Consider the following 15,899-nt stretch of genomic DNA (forward strand, 5'->3'; position numbering starts at 1 on the left):
TTATGAGGGAAGAGATGCTATCTCTATATATCTTGCAATGCCTGGGGACAGTCCCATATGGGATGGACTTGTCCCATGTACCACATGACTTTCAAATGACCTGCCAGATCCTCTTGTGGAGGAAAAACCTTTTTACAACTATCAGAGCCTAAGCTCTAACTCTCTTTTACATAGGAGCAGAACATGTTTTTCCCCCTTAAATATCAACTAAATTTCCAGGAATAACTACTGCTATCTAAACAGAGGGGTGATTGTATTTTGTTTTATTAAAGCTGTCCCAAAACTTGCTCGTCTTTCCAGAGAATCTCATCACCCATGGGTACCACTGTGTTAGTAGCTGTCGTGTTCCCGATGATTCTACCTTTAGGTCCCAGTAGTCTAAAAACTTCAGAATGTCTTCTTTATTTGGGCCCAATCATGTACACAGTGGAGGACCTAATGTGTAACTATAATTAATTGTATATCATCTTTATTTTACAGTTAGGCAAGGCATTGATTATAAATATTTTGCGTGTGGGTGGGTTACCTTATCCATAGGTTCTAGTCCCGGAGGGGCGGGTGGTTTGCACTCTACCCACTCTTAGGGAAAGCGGCTCTTGGGTCCGGCGGAGGCCCCGGAGGAGCGGTCCTCCGCGCGCCAGGGGTCGCTGTGGCGCTGCGCGGCCGCGCCGGGACGCTCTCGCGTGGCCGCCCCGCCTCGGGCCCCCGGGCCGAGTGGGCGGGCACGACTGCGCCCAGGTCGCGAGGCGCCCTTCGACCAGCAGCGCCCGGGGCGGGCGGGTATAAATGGAGCGGTGGCTCCCCCGGCCGCCTCTCTCCGCCCCGGGTCGCCGCTGCCTTCGCCGCTTTCGGGCCTAACAGCCTGAAGAAAAAAAGAGAAAAAGATTTAAAAAAAACCTGAAAACGCTTTAAAACCTTAAAAAAAAAAAAGAAGAAAGAAAGAGAAAAAAGCGAATCCTCCTCGGAGAACCCGCGGGGAAGTCACTTTTGCACGCTTCCGGCCTGCCCGCCGCCGCCGCACCTGGGCGTCTGTCGGTCCCCGTCCGTCGGTCCGGTGGTGAGCCACCCGCGCGCCCGCGTCCACGCGCCTCCGCTCGCCGCCCCGCCGCACCGCGTGGCAGCCCCGCGCCCGCAGCCTTCGCCCCCCGTGCGCCGGCCTCCGCGCACCACGTGTCCGCGCTGCCCTTCGCCGGCCCGGCGTGGGAGGCGGCTGCGCGCTCCGGCCGCCTGGGGCTTGCCGAGTCGGCACCGACAAATATTTGGTTTCCCTCTTCCCCGGGCTGCTGTAATCTTAAACCGCCGGGAGCCCGAGGCCTATATTTATAGAGAAACGCGTGTTCCGGAGGCCGCCGTGGGCCCCATTTGGTTGTCTCTTGAAGAATTTTTGTAATTTGGAGGGACGTCCCCTTTTAATTTTTATTGTATTTGTTTTTGGAAAATTTGGAGCTTCAGACCAGGACAGCTGAAAATTAGAAACTCCCACGGAGGGCCATATTGTTTTTGAGAGCCTTTTGTCTGCGGTTTGGCAGTCAAGTCCGAGCCGTCCCCGAACTCCTCTCTCCGGTCCTCGGAGCCTACTCCAGCTTCTCTTAGCTTCACTGCCACCTGTGAGCCGCGGTGCAGGCCACGGCTCCCAGAAGAGCCCCTTTTGTCTTGCGCGGTCCCTCTAAGAAGTCCTCCTGGCGGGGCTCGGGGTAGTGGGGGCTGGGGAGATGAACGCTGCGGCCAGCAGCTACCCCATGGCCTCCCTGTACGTCGGTGACCTGCACTCGGACGTCACCGAGGCCATGCTGTACGAAAAGTTCAGTCCTGCGGGGCCTGTGCTGTCCATCCGGGTCTGCCGCGATATGATCACCCGCCGTTCCCTGGGTTATGCCTACGTCAACTTCCAGCAGCCGGCTGACGGTGAGTAGAAGCCGTGTCCACAGATTTGTGGGTTCCCAGGGGACCCTGGGAGTCTTTCTCCAGGCAGGGCCCTGCCCCCGAGGAGGGGGCATCGCGACGGCACGTTGCCACAGAAGCCATAGTGGGGAACAGGATGCAGGGATTGAGAACACGGGATCCTGGCATCAGATGACTGGAGTTTGAATCTTGCTTCCACCGCTTACTAACTGGGTGACCTTGGGCTAATCGGTGGAGGGGGAGGAGTTGGAGCCCAAGGAGACAGAACGGGACCAGAGGGAAGTCACTGGCATTCCATGTCAGGGTAAGGGGGCTGTGCTGTTAGAGACCATTGCCTGGTCAGTGGCCATGGGCTGGGGCTGTCACAGGCCTACCAGAAAGGCGGGATGATTAAAACACAATTCCTGCAAAAATATTACAAGGCGAAGATGCTGCCCCCTTCCTCTTTACCCTGGGCTGAGTCTTTGATTTTGTGCTAATAAGGAGTCTTTCAGGGCTGGTAGGAAATGGGGACAATTTTGTGCGTTAAACTTGAGCAGGCACTTGTGCCCGCACCACCAGAACTGCGTGTGCCGAGCCATTTCCCTGATGTGCGTGTTTGCCACGGGGGTGGAGGAGCGTCTCTGGAGGAAGCCCTGGGCTGTGGAGAATGGTAATGCAGGTAGTGGGGGGAGAGAGGGGCAGCTCCGCTTGAAAATCTGCTAGGCTGGTGGGGTTTATCGCCTCACCTGTGAACAGTGCTGTATACTTGTCAGAACCCTTTTACTTCATCCCATCTGAAGAGGAGAGGACTTCTGAGAAGGAAAGGGAGCTGCAAAAGGTTGGGGGCTAATTGGGGACTTTGGGTGCAGTGCTCTGTCAGCCCTGATTGGGGCCTTAGGCCAGAGCCCCGCAAGGTATGCTTCAGGCAGGGCGGGAGCCAGGCCAGGGGAAACCTAATCAGGGGCTGCACGTGACTCAGAATGAACGGCAACAACTGTAGAGACCATTAGCGCAACAACTGTAGAGACCATTAGCGGGAGAAACAAGCCAGTCTATGGCAGAGGATCTCCGGGTCCCTATTTTTGTCCCTACTTTGTTCCCCGTCTGTGAAGCACAGAGAATGTCACTTGCCCAGGATGTGGCTGAGGCCAGAGAATTGGACTTGTTGAGAGGCACGCAGCACTACTACCGCCAGTTCAGTGTGCTGCGTTGTGTCTAGCCACAGGCCACAAGGTAGCTCTGTGGCCTTTTTAGGGGGGGTGTAGTGGGCACATTGGCTGTTGTCTGCCTCCTTCACTCTTCTGAACAAAAGTTCTGTCACTTAGAGATAGTAACAGAAGCCATTGGTTTGTGTGTCTGCCAGCACATACCTCTGCAGGACCTCTCCCTGCTATAAATAAGTGCATCCAGATTTGTCAGACTAAGCCGACTTGCCTTGTGCAGCACTGTCTGGAAATAGACAAGGAGCTGGGTTGAAATGGGCTCCTTTGCTGCTAATTCATGAAACACGGGGCACAGGCTGTGGGTCACAGAGTCATCACCAGTGAGCTCTTCTGTAAGGATTTTTCCTAACTTGAATCTGTCTCCCCTTTCCCTGCCCCTGCCCCCATACTGAACGTTCCCACCTTCCTCAGGTAGGCTCAGTGGTTGGAAATAGTGAAAAGGGGACACTTCTGGCAGAGTTAGGGAATTGTGTCCCTGTTTTAGGTGAGATGGTGCCTTGAGGCAGGAGAAACACCCCCTATCCACACCCCTGATGGGAGAGGGTTCTGGAGGATGTCATTGCATAAGTCGGAGAAGGTGCCACCAGCTCTGGGGCCTTGTTACTACTGGTAAAGAGGTTTTCTATTTATTTTAGCCTCTGGTTCTTTAAATGGTCTCCACGGTGTATGTATGGATGTGGTTGGGAAGCTAAGGAAGCATCCCAAAGCATTGGATGAAGAACATGATTGGGCACCAGGGCATTTGAAAGTCCTGGAATTCCATAGGTCTCAGAGTAAGGCTTCAGACAGCCTGGAAACCACTAGGGCCGGGGCCTACCTGCACTGTCTACTCAGGCAGAAAGGTGTTGTGGTTTCATCTGTCTTGTCCTAATAATACAAAGAAGATTTCCATGTGTGATCATCATTTTGATGATTGAGGCTTTTTTGTCTGAATCAACTTTTGGTCTCAGAAATTGAAAATACAAGAGACTCCACTAAATTCGGAGACGGTGCATTTTCCCCAGTCGATTGCTCACAGGTTTTTTGTCATTTGTCTTATGGATGGGTTGTAAACTAAGTGACAGCTAGTTGTTGATAACATTGATGCAATACCTTACTGAAAAATAACCGAAGTCTGCCATTAGTTTTTTTAGTCAGTAGTTACCTCTACCGCTTAGCCATCCTGAACATGTTTGTCCATTTTATAGATGAATCATTTTACCTGTTCCACCTGTGTCCCAGTGGGCAGTAGGCCGTAGAGGCTTTTATAAATGATGAAGCCTAGTCAGTTGTGAGGTGTTATCATTTGATCCTGGTGCCATAAATCTGTTTAGAATATCTTGCCTAACCTTACCTACCCAGCGAGGATGCAGACTCAGAGCGGTTGAGATTTCTGCCATGAAGGAAGGCAATTAGCAAGAACTAGCATTGCAGGCTGGAGGAATCTGATGTCCTTTACTTTTAATAGAGTTGCCTTTTATCAGTGCTTACCTTGAGAAGTCCTGGTGTTATCTGTTCCTGGGACGTGGCAGTCACCTAAGCAAGGTAACGTATTATACCCTCAACCGTGTTTCTCTCTTGCGTTTCTCTCTTGCAGCTGAGCGGGCCTTGGATACCATGAACTTTGATGTGATTAAGGGAAAGCCAATTCGTATCATGTGGTCTCAGAGGGATCCCTCTTTGAGAAAATCTGGCGTGGGAAATGTCTTCATCAAGAACCTGGACAAATCTATAGATAACAAGGCACTTTATGATACTTTTTCTGCTTTTGGAAACATTCTGTCCTGCAAGGTAAACATTGATTAAATGATTTCAGCAGAATAATTACTGAATCATGGAAACAGATAATCAAATGGGGAACTTGGAATTGGGCGACAGGGTATTGATAATTTTCAGAATACTGGAAATGGCTCTGAAGCCTGAAAGTCCCTGTAGATAATCTCATGCCACAGCCTCGCATAAACCAGCAGGTGCTTTCATGTCTTTGTTTTTTCTTCCCTCTGCCTGAAATATCCTCCCTGTTTTTTAACTTTGGAAGGCATCAAAAGGTTTCTCTCTGGGCGGGTGATTGGAGGGCAGGGAGGTGGGTACGGTACCAGAGCAGTGCCTCTGGTCTCCAGGAAGCTGTGCTTAGTCGTTTTAGAAGCATGAGTTCACCCTCTTCCTTCTCTGAGCACCTGTTTATGTGGAGCATTTTGTACAGCTTGTGTGGTGGTGGTTTACATGTCTGACTCCACACTAGCCTGGAGTCCTACCGTGGACTTGGAAGCTGGTTTGTCTTTCTGTAGTTCTGTGGTTTTGCACCCAGGTCTCTAAATGTTTTTTTAATGAAATAAGAACACAGTTGAAATAGAAGCAGCCTGAGAGTGGCTACCATTTGTAAATGGAACATCACTCAGTACCTGCTGTAGCCTCTGCCTCTTGACCACTGATGGGCTGGTGGCCTTTCAGACACAGGAGCCCCTGAGCGGGAGCCTGCATGGCTCCCGAGTCTCTGGAGCTGGGCAGTTGTGCTGAAGTGGCCCACCTTGTCTTTTTAACAGGTGGTGTGTGATGAGAACGGCTCTAAGGGTTATGCCTTTGTCCACTTCGAGACCCAAGAGGCTGCCGACAAGGCCATCGAGAAGATGAACGGCATGCTTCTCAATGACCGCAAAGTGTGAGTGTCCCAGTCCGGAGCAACAGCCATCGCATGAGCCAGCCGTGGCCCCACCTCGGTATTAACTGGCACACACAAGGCGGCTACTGGTTCTCTCGGCCCAAGTGTGGCCTGCTCCTACCTCTCCACTCCAGGGCTGGTGAGTCTCCCTGCCCGAGCTGTGGCAGCCCTTTTGACTCGCCAAGGTGGGCTTCCTGCCCAAGCCATGGCTGGCCTGCCGCCTCTCCCTTAAAAGCATCCGTCCGTGGGTTTTGTGAGCGTTAGCAACTGGGGCTGGCTGGAAGGCAGCTCTGAGCCCACTCTGAGCAGGGGTCTTGGCCAGCGGCAGAGTGGAGAGGGCCCTGGGCTGACCAGGAGCTGTATGCTAGCCATGTGACGTTGGCTTTCCTGTGACTCAGGTCTGTCCATCAGGTCACTTGCTAGGGGTTCATGCCAAATTGTCCCCTCCACTTGGCTAACTTATGACTCAGTGGCCTTCAGATACAAGGCTGGCTCCACAGTAACACTTAATTTGGTTACAGTGAAAAATCTCATCCCATTGCAGAAGACTGTTCATAATAGACTCTGTTGCTTTGGTTTGGTTATTGCAGAATGGAGAAGCATGGATCTTAGCTAAGCCATGCAGGGAGAGAAGGGACAGTAATCTTGGCTATGACAAGTAAAAATCATTTCTGTCCTTTGGGTCAGTGAACAGACAAGGGGACGGGCTGCACTGATGATGTGTATGTGCCCAGTGGTCAAGTCTTTCAAAGGTATCACTAGAAAGAAAACTAAAAATTTTTAATGTATGAATACCTTTTCCCCTTAAGTATAAACAGCACCAAAATGAGTAAAGGGAAAAAGAAACAGCTACCTCTTAGTTCACTCCAACTATCTCACTCCTAGGATTAACCACTGTTAACAGTTTGGTTTGTATCCTTCCAGACCTTTTCTATGCATTTACATAGATGCACAGAAATGAACGTTTTAAAAACATGGTCATCAGGTTTCTTCACGAAGGCAGTGATGTGGTAGGAGGAGCCCTGGTCTGAGCCAGGAGCCCTGGGGCTGGTCCTCGCAGGACAGTCCTGCCTCTTTTCTCTTTCTGCTGGGGAGTCTCTGAGCTTGCTGTCTCGGTGGTTGGATGGGGACTCTTGTGTTTAAACCTCTCCTGTCAGCCTTTAACTTGCGTTCCTTTGGGCCCCTAAAAATCATGTTTTGTTCCTGTGGGTGATCACTTTTTCATGGTTTCCTTTTAGGTTTGTGGGCAGATTCAAGTCTCGAAAAGAGCGAGAGGCCGAGCTTGGAGCCAAAGCCAAGGAATTCACCAATGTTTATATCAAAAACTTTGGGGAAGAGGTGGATGATGAGAGTCTGAAAGAGCTATTCAGCCAGTTTGGTAAGTCAGGGCCCTTTGCCCCATGTGTCCCCCTTCGCAGTCCACCAGACTTGGAATTCATCTGTTTTTACTTAAGAGATGAGGGCACCCAGACCCAGAAGTAAAGTACCTTGCATGGCAAAGGCTACAGGGTGGATAGGAATAGACTCCAGGCCTTGGCACTTGGCTTCGTCCTACTTTCTCCCATCCCCAAGGCCATCTCAGCAGCTTGGTCAGAATTAGAAGGCCAAGCGTAGTACCTCTTAGAGTCCCATCTGGGTTCAGCAAAGAGGTTGCTTTCAAGTGGGCTCCTAGAGAAGGCTTTTGTCCTTGAGCTGTGGTGGAGATGGTGTGACTAATAGTTCTGTCCTTTGGTAATAGGTAAGACCCTAAGTGTCAAGGTGATGAGAGATCCCAGTGGGAAATCCAAAGGCTTTGGCTTTGTGAGTTACGAAAAACACGAGGATGCCAATAAGGTGAGAGTACCACGAGGGTCGGGAAAAGTGTGTAGGAAGTGGCCCCAGAGTGTGGGCAGGACCTTGCCAGCACCTAGTAGAGTGGAGCTGGAATTGTCTGAGGACCTAGCAGTGATGCACAGTCACTGTACTCTGGGATTGTCTTCCCAAGAGATTTTCCATGTTAATATAACTGTTTTCAAAGCACTTGGCATATGCTTGTCACCTTGGCTGTTGAGCCGTGTAAGTTGAAAGAATAGGGCGGGTTTGTTCCCATTCGTAGGTGAGGGAACTAAGACCACAGAGTTGCTGATTTTGATGACAGCACAGCAGCTCTTTGTGGGTGCAACATTATGCTAGGCCTCAACATATATAACTTAAATAATACCCACAAAACTCTAGAAATTTAGTGACAGCCACGTTATCAACGTAGGCTCATGTCCACCGTGCTTGTGTTTATTACAAATGTACTATTTTTTCACTATATTTCCTGGACCAGAACCCCGTCTTACTGATGAAGTTTGGATTTGCTTAGCTTCGGCGATAGGGTGAAATTAGTGTTTGTCCCGTAGGGAAGATTTCTTTCTCAAAATATTTGATGGGACTTAACAATCTCCAAAGCAAGGCCACTGCCTCTGCATTTTAATTTAAAGACATGTATTTCCTCTTCAGGCTGTGGAAGAGATGAATGGAAAAGAAATCAGTGGGAAAGTCATTTTTGTTGGCCGTGCACAGAAGAAAGTGGAACGGCAGGCTGAGTTAAAGCGGAAATTTGAACAGCTGAAACAGGAGAGAATTAGTCGCTATCAGGTGAGAGGTGGTCTCACAGCCTCCCGGCAGGGGGACGTACAAAGCACCCTTAGTTTAGCAGGCTTTCTCTTTGGGGATCTTGGGTCTGCTCTCTCTCATCTCCCTCAAGATCAGGTTTAAAAGGGTACATCTACCAGATACAGCAGCAATTCTGAAACAAGGATGAAGGAAATTAATTTATTCATTTATGGATTCTGTTCTGGAAGCCTGGGTCTGTTCTTGGTCCTGTGGGTTCCTTTTACTTAAATGATACCCCTCTGTTGGAATTGGTGGTGAGAGAGCTCTGCTGGGGTCGGTGGTCAGCCTGAGCAGTGCTGAGCAAGGCTGAGACTGCGTCCCTGGCCCTGGCAGAGTTTCTCAGCTTGGAGCCTGCATCAGAATCCCCTGCAGGGCTTGTTAAATCACAGGTTTCTGGGCCCTAGAGTTTATGGTTCCCTGGGTGTGGTTTCTGGCCTGTGATTTTGTATTTCTCACAAGTACCCAGAGGTGCTGCTGCTGCTGCATGTCTGGGGACAACACACTTTGAGAACCACTGTCTTAGGGGATGTCTGGGTGTAGAAGTGCAGTTAACGGTGATACTCTGTTTCAGGGGGTGAACCTCTACATTAAGAACTTGGATGACACCATTGATGATGAGAAGTTAAGGAAAGAGTTTTCTCCTTTTGGATCAATCACTAGCGCTAAGGTATTTTATACCGAGGTTTTGGGATGGAAGCAGAAGTTTATTGCACTTGTTTCACTGAAGGAATAAGATGTAAATTTTGTTTATTTTTGAGAGTAGCTAGGTATCACATTAATCTGGCAAATTCCTCCTGGCCTTCAGCTACCCATCTGAGTATATGCTTTGGAAAATGACATTTCATTGCACTGTCTCCTAGGCACTGGGGATGGAGATGAATCTGACTCAGTTCTTTCCCGCCAACACCCCCTAGAGCACCTAAATCTTTCCCATTCTTTGCTGCTTCGTGCTGGTGTGGGGACAGATGGTGCTACAGTATGAGCAGAGGAAATCCAGACAGGTTGTTTTCCATTTGTCTTGGGGCCTGTCTCTACAACTCTGCCACACTTTTTCCTCTAACGAAGGCATTTTGAGGATTTTGGAGCTGGGGTCGGAAACTTCCATCTGGTCTCAAGGAAGGGCGAGTGGGGAATAGAAAGTTTGTTTTTGCATGTTTTGCAGTGTGTATCATCTGCTTGATTTCCTTTGATAATCATATCAGCTGAGTTAGCAGGGTGAGTAATTATGAACCCCCTTTTGAAGATACGGAATTTGAGTCCTTGAGTGAAAGAATGCTGGTTACTTGAGGATGGAGCACTGCATGTCCTTGGCACTGTGGGTGTGTGGTGGGAACCGTGATGGCATCTGAAAGTTTTGAGTCATAGCCTGTTGCAGACACCGTTCCTGCTCCACAGAGGTGCAGCAGATGTCACGGAGGCCATGTGGGCCAGTCAACAATTGGTGACCCTGCCCTGGCCCTTAGCTCGTTGCTCATAACCTAGGGAGCATTATTTTCAGGTGTAGCAGAGTGTGGGCCAAAGACACCCCCCAAGGATTTCCTTAGTTCCTCGCCCGTTCCCTCTTATCACCCCCTTGGCATCCATCAGTGCAACGAATAATAGTCTCTCCTAGCTGACCAGCACAGGAGTCAAGTTGGCATTTGCAAGAAGAGAGCAAAACAACCATATCTTAAAATTTCCTGGGCATCCTTTTTAAGATCATGGTGTCACATTATTTTTGCACACCTCATTGGTAGACTGTTGTTGGGTTGATACACACCTTTACTTCGAAGCATGATTTCCACTTCAAGAGGCTCTCCAGGCAGTGAGCTAAGACACACACATGGTCGTGTTGCTGCCAGGGCTTCTGAGGAGGTAGCTCAGGGAAAGTGATAAATGATCTTTTCAGGTGAGGAAAAAGCCATTTGTGAATGACAGTTTATAGAAGACTGCCTGAACCAGAAGACATGTAGCTTTGTAGCCATTTGCTTGGAGGGTATTCTGGATATTGAGGCTCAGAGAAGACAAGGCAGGTGGTTCTTTTTTTAAGGTTGTACAGCACAAAGATTACAGAACGGGTCTAGAATCCAGGTTCCTGTCTCCTGGCTGGTTGCCTTTCTGCTCTGTTATTCCCATTAAATAATGGTGGCAGTCATTGGCTTTAGAACTCATACCCACGTGTGGTATTTCAAAAGCATGTACTAACCTTGCTAAGAGCTTAGTTTTGTTCACCAGGATCTTGGGCACATGGGTTCTGCAAATAAGTTGCTTGATGCTACAGTCCAGATCTCTGGGTTCCCAGAGGTAGCTATGCTTCTAAGTATCAGGAAATATCTTTGGGTTCCTTAGGGCCTAAGCATTTTAGTGACTTAGTGACTCAGTCAGTTGGTCTAGGGTTCATCGTGGGACAGGGCTGAGAAGCTTTGACCTAGATTGGGTAACTCTTGGAGTAGAACCCAGGTTTTTATCACATGGACACCCATGTCCTAAGTGGCTGGTCTCGTTTTGTAGGTGATGCTGGAGGATGGGAGAAGCAAAGGGTTTGGCTTTGTCTGCTTCTCATCCCCGGAAGAGGCAACAAAAGCAGTCACTGAGATGAATGGACGCATCGTAGGCTCCAAGCCACTATATGTTGCCCTGGCCCAGAGAAAGGAAGAGAGAAAGGCTCACCTGACCAACCAGTATATGCAGCGGGTCGCGGGCATGAGAGCACTCCCCGCCAACGCCATCTTAAATCAGTTCCAGCCTGCAGCTGGGGGCTACTTTGTGCCAGCAGTTCCACAGGTGGGTCTGCTTTGTGCTCATGGCTCTTTGGAGCCTGTCCACTGACAGCTGCTGTTGCAGTTCTTAGTGGTTGGGGAGAGGGATTTTTGGATATTGGAGTTCCAGACCGTCAGAGTGAAGACTCTAAAAATGAAATGAAGGACTTACCCATGGTCGCCAACACATAGTGGCAGGGGTAGAGTAAAAGAATCTCCGTTAACTGACCGTCCCTCCCCCGAGCTTTTGAGAAGAGAGCGCTTCTGCCCCAAATAATTAGCCTAGTGCCTGGTAGAGAGATGAGATACTTCTATAGTATGGCTTCAGGTCCTTAAAGTAAAAGGGCTTGGGGCCTCTTTCTTACAGGCTCAGGGAAGACCTCCGTATTACACACCTAACCAGTTAGCACAGATGAGGCCTAATCCACGCTGGCAGCAAGGTGGGAGACCTCAAGGTAGGTGGTGGGAAACAGTGATTTAATGCTCAGGGTGTACTGTTCTGGTCTCCCCCGCCTCTCCTCCCCCTCTGAGATGTGCAGCCTAGGTTCAGATCCACGTCGTTCTTCGGTGATGTGTGATTTTTGTCTTTCCACCAGGCTTCCAAGGAATGCCAAGTGCTATCCGCCAGTCTGGGCCTCGTCCAGCTCTTCGCCATCTGGCTCCAACTGGTAATGCTCCGGCCTCTCGTGGCCTCCCTACTACCGCTCAGAGAGTCGGTGAGCAAACTGGCCTTGAAGTGTGGCCCGGGGAGGAGGGAGTCAGGACGACTAGGCGCTGCCAGGGTTGGTCAGTTCGTTGGGCTCATCGCGTTGTCCGGTCCGGGTTCTGTAATCCTAGCTGTGTGCTTAGGTAGGTACTTCAGCAGCAGGGATAACACGATAAGTTCTAAGTATTGGTTCCTTTTAAGATTCTTTGTCTCATCTGTGGCTGACTCATGTGAAAAAGGCTAATTGTAGAAGTTTGTTAGCTGAATTACTACAGAGGCAGCCTGTTCTTTGGATGGGGTTGGGAGATTCAAGGAGCTTTTTTGCAGAATATGTCCTGTATTCGGAGAGGTGGAAAGAGTTGTATGTTACCTGTTGGCTCTTCCTCAAAAGTAGCAGTAGTGGCCCCATGTGTGATGTGTGTTGCGTGACCATGCTTTGGAATTTCTCCTTCCGTGGGACGTGGCCAGTTGGACATCTGCCGCCAACACTGATGTGCATTTGCTGGTCTGTTGTAGGGTCTGAGTGCCCGGACCGCTTGGCTATGGACTTTGGTGGGGCTGGTGCCGCCCAGCAAGGGCTGACTGACAGCTGCCAGTCTGGAGGTGGTATTGGATGCACACAGAATGGGGAAAGATGGGATTTGACGGGCCTTTGCCCAGACTGATGGGCTTTAATTTTACGTGTCCTTTTCCTAAGGCGTCCCCACAGCCGTGCAGAACTTGGCACCTCGTGCTGCCGTTGCTGCCGCTGCTCCTCGGGCTGTTGCACCTTACAAATATGCCTCCAGTGTCCGCAGCCCTCACCCTGCCATGCAGCCTCTGCAGGTGAGGTCCACCAGACACGATGCTAAAAGCGTATCCCCCGTTTCCACATGGTTTAAAAGCTGCCTTGCTTGGATTCCTTCCACAGGTATTAGATGCCTGCTCTGTGTCAGGGAGCCATGTCCTGTGTGGTGACCTGGCCCTTGAGGGGCTTTCTAGTGGGAGAGGAGGGGCCTGCAGGTGTTCTTCCTGATGACAGTGGATTCGGCAGTGCCCAGAGGAGACAGCCATGCTCCTGCTCTCCTGGCTGCAGGCAGAGCTCACTCGGCTCTTTGAGCTTCCATTTCACTTTCACAGCAGGTGGCCAAGTTGATCCTTGGCTGCTCTACAAGGTGGTTCGGGTGGGAAAGAACCCCATCTTACAGATGGGGGGGGTTCTGCTTCAGAGGTGTTAGGTTGGGTGAAGGAGTTGGACCCAGAGCTCAGTTTCTGAGCTGGAACTGCTGTCGAGAGCTGGGCCCCCCTCCTGTCCCATGCTCTTAGTTGGAGATTTCCCAGAACTTGGCACTGTTATGAGATGTTTTTTGTCTACAGGGCCATACTTTTAGGACTGTGGCTGGTATTGACATTGCATGCTGACAGTCCTCAAGCGTTTGATACAGTAAAAGCATCTGGTGCAATAAAGATGATGTGGAATATAAATAAGTCAAAGTGTTTTGCTGCTCACATCTTTCAACCCAGTCTCTACTGGGCATTCATCCTAAAGGAAAGCTAACTTTCAGGAAAGGGCTACACATACAAATGTTCGCAATATCTTATTTATTATTCACAGAGCTTCCAAGTCTTGGGTAACCTTGGATAAATTACGCTCATTGTAACGGAGTAAATTTAAATCATTTGGTAGGTGATTGCCTAGCACTGTAGGTTTATGTTTTCATATTAATTTCCTTTCCCTTCGGATAGCGTGCCTTTTTTATTGTGGTTGGTTGTGTTTTTATGCTCACGCCACTATTCCTCCCCTCACCCTCTCAATCCCCCAAGACTGAAATCAGTTCCCTGACAGCAAGGACAACTATCTCCATCTCCTCCCACTCAGTAGCGTTTCAGATGTTGAGTGGTTGGGCTCATGACCACTTTTCTTGGTGCTAATCCGCTGCCTTTCCTGGTTCCCAGGCACCCCAGCCTGCAGTCCACGTGCAGGGGCAGGAGCCGTTGACCGCCTCTATGCTGGCCGCAGCACCCCCCCAGGAACAGAAGCAGATGCTGGGTGAGTGACCCATGTGCTTGCAGAAGAGGGGGCCAGAGCCTACTACTGGCCTCTGTTCTCTCCTGGGATTCGTCCAGGTTTTTAATGGAATACCTTCCTACAGGTGAACGTTTATTCCCTCTCATCCAAACCATGCATTCAAACCTGGCTGGGAAGATTACCGGGATGCTGCTGGAAATTGACAACTCGGAGCTGCTGCACATGCTGGAGTCCCCCGAGTCTCTCCGCTCTAAGGTGAGCTGGACCTCAGACCCCGTGGCTTCAGCTCACTCGGCTCAGGAAGATGATGGGTGGCATTGGACACCCAGGGGTGGCAGAAGGGTCTCCTGCCCCCTGGGCCTCCTCCTCATGCCTCACCTGTAACCTGTGGGCTGCTGTGGTGTGGGTATTTTGGAAAGCCACTGGCACTAGGGATGGGCAGAGAGCTCCCTTATGTCACTGACCACCTAGAGACTTCTCACAGGTGGATGAAGCCGTGGCGGTCCTGCAGGCTCATCATGCCAAGAAAGAAGCTGCCCAGAAGGTGGGCGCTGTTGCTGCTGCTACCTCTTAGACAAGGACAAACCGTATGTTTGGCTATTTTTGTTTTCTGCAATGGTTTTAACTTGTGAATATCTTCCTAAAACATTAGGGGCAGTGTATATAGAGCCATGTTTTTGCCCCTTAACCTGATAACTTGGGCAGGCTGTCACCTGGGGGTTTTCTGTCATCTAGATGAGTTAAATTGGAGAAGAGAGTACAGTTTATAATTTAGAAGGTGCAAACAACAGTTTTCTTCAAAGAGCACCTGGTTAGATCTTTCTCAAGAATCATCTTGTTGGTCTGAAATAATGATATACGTTATAATCCCGTCCCGCAGTCTTAACCTCTATGAACATCTCCCTGATTTGGCTTAAGGTTGGTGAGGTCAGCTGTGTGTACACCTGCTACTTAGCTCTGGGACCACAGTGGGCACAGAGCTTGGTGTTGGAGTGAGACAGACACACCTGGCTACACTTTGACTCAGAGTGTGTGTTTCTGCCGACTTCTGGACTTGGGGGCCAGAGCCTCTGTCTGCAGTGACTTGGGTCAGTGAAGCTTAACTAGGGCCTCTGACGAGGACTGGCAGGTGCCTCCAGATGGAGAAAGGAGAGAACCAAATGAGCATGGGCAGAGGCCAGGAAAACGGGCACATGGTAAAGGGCTAAAGCTGGTGTGTTGGTGGGGCCTGACGTGGCACAGTCGCGGCCCCCTTGTTAAGGATCTGAGCCCTGTCATTTGGAATTTAAGCAATAAAACCACAGAAACTGGTTACAGGATGGCCAGGAAGGGTGGAGGTGGGGCTTTATATACAGTAGCTAGCTTCAAAGTCGCTGATTCTTAACCAGAGGTGCTTCCTCAGAGGACATTTGCCAACATCTGGAGACATTTTTGTTTCTGTACATAGAATATCAGCCAGTGGGTTCATCTCTGAGGTTCTTTTGATTATGTATTTGTTTGTTTTTTGTGGGGGTTTTTTTGTTTGTTTTTGTTTTTTGTTGTTTTTTATTTTACAAAGAGGGAGTGATTAGGTTTACTTATTTTTGGAGGAGGTACTGGGGATTGAAACCCTGGACTTTGTGTGTGCTAAGCATGCACTATACCACTTGAGCTATGTCGTTCCCCCCTTGATTTTGTATATATTTATGTGTTGGTGCTTTTCTTTTCAGGATTCAAAAGCCAAATAAACCCTCGTGGAATTCAGCTCAAGGTTTGAAGACTTCTAGCTTGTCCTATGGACCTCAACACCAAGAACCACAAATTGCAAATTTAGTAGGTCATTTTGTATCAAAAGGTCAATTATGAAGCGCCTAGAATTTTTCAATTAAAAGAATATATTCTCTGGGTTCTCATGGCCAGAAAAAGTGTTAACTTTTTTTTCTATTGTGGGTTTTGATTTTTTCCCTCAAGAAATTGGTTTTATTTGATGTACCAAGTCTTAAGTTTCTCAATAAAGAAAAAAAAATCTCCGTAAAACTGCCTCTGTTTTACTCGGACCACAGTTGTCTATAAATCCCAGTTT

The 15,899-nt window shown here is 49.4% G+C and overlaps 1 protein-coding gene and 1 non-coding gene across 9 annotated transcripts; both read left to right on the plus strand.

Annotated features, from left to right (window-relative positions):
- The first annotated feature begins 748 nt into the window (after nucleotides 1–748).
- Nucleotides 749–15,853, plus strand: PABPC4 (poly(A) binding protein cytoplasmic 4). Of its 8 annotated transcripts, none has more exons than XM_010959825.3 (16): nucleotides 749–1,905; nucleotides 4,684–4,877; nucleotides 5,630–5,745; nucleotides 6,984–7,123; nucleotides 7,484–7,578; nucleotides 8,230–8,367; nucleotides 8,957–9,052; nucleotides 10,876–11,148; nucleotides 11,491–11,563; nucleotides 11,720–11,839; nucleotides 12,346–12,432; nucleotides 12,527–12,654; nucleotides 13,765–13,858; nucleotides 13,962–14,092; nucleotides 14,322–14,424; nucleotides 15,547–15,853. In XM_010959825.3, exons 1-15 carry the CDS (start codon nucleotides 1,713–1,715, stop codon nucleotides 14,409–14,411), a joined length of 1,968 nt encoding a protein of 655 aa, XP_010958127.1. In that variant the 5' UTR covers nucleotides 749–1,712; the 3' UTR covers nucleotides 14,412–14,424; nucleotides 15,547–15,853. The 8 variants fall into 8 exon arrangements, with proteins under 8 accessions (XP_010958127.1, XP_045376238.1, XP_045376239.1 ...); XM_045520282.2 differs by having other exon boundaries at nucleotides 11,720–11,791; XM_010959824.3 differs by having other exon boundaries at nucleotides 750–1,905; nucleotides 11,491–11,578.
- LOC123618301 (small nucleolar RNA SNORA55) lies at nucleotides 9,301–9,435 on the plus strand. The gene has a single exon (XR_006726710.1). It is a non-coding gene; the product is annotated as a small nucleolar RNA SNORA55 (small nucleolar RNA).
- Nucleotides 15,854–15,899: the final 46 nt, after the last annotated feature.

Source organism: Camelus bactrianus, chromosome 13, assembly GCF_048773025.1.
Source record: "Camelus bactrianus isolate YW-2024 breed Bactrian camel chromosome 13, ASM4877302v1, whole genome shotgun sequence".
NCBI classification, from domain to species: Eukaryota; Metazoa; Chordata; class Mammalia; order Artiodactyla; family Camelidae; genus Camelus; species Camelus bactrianus.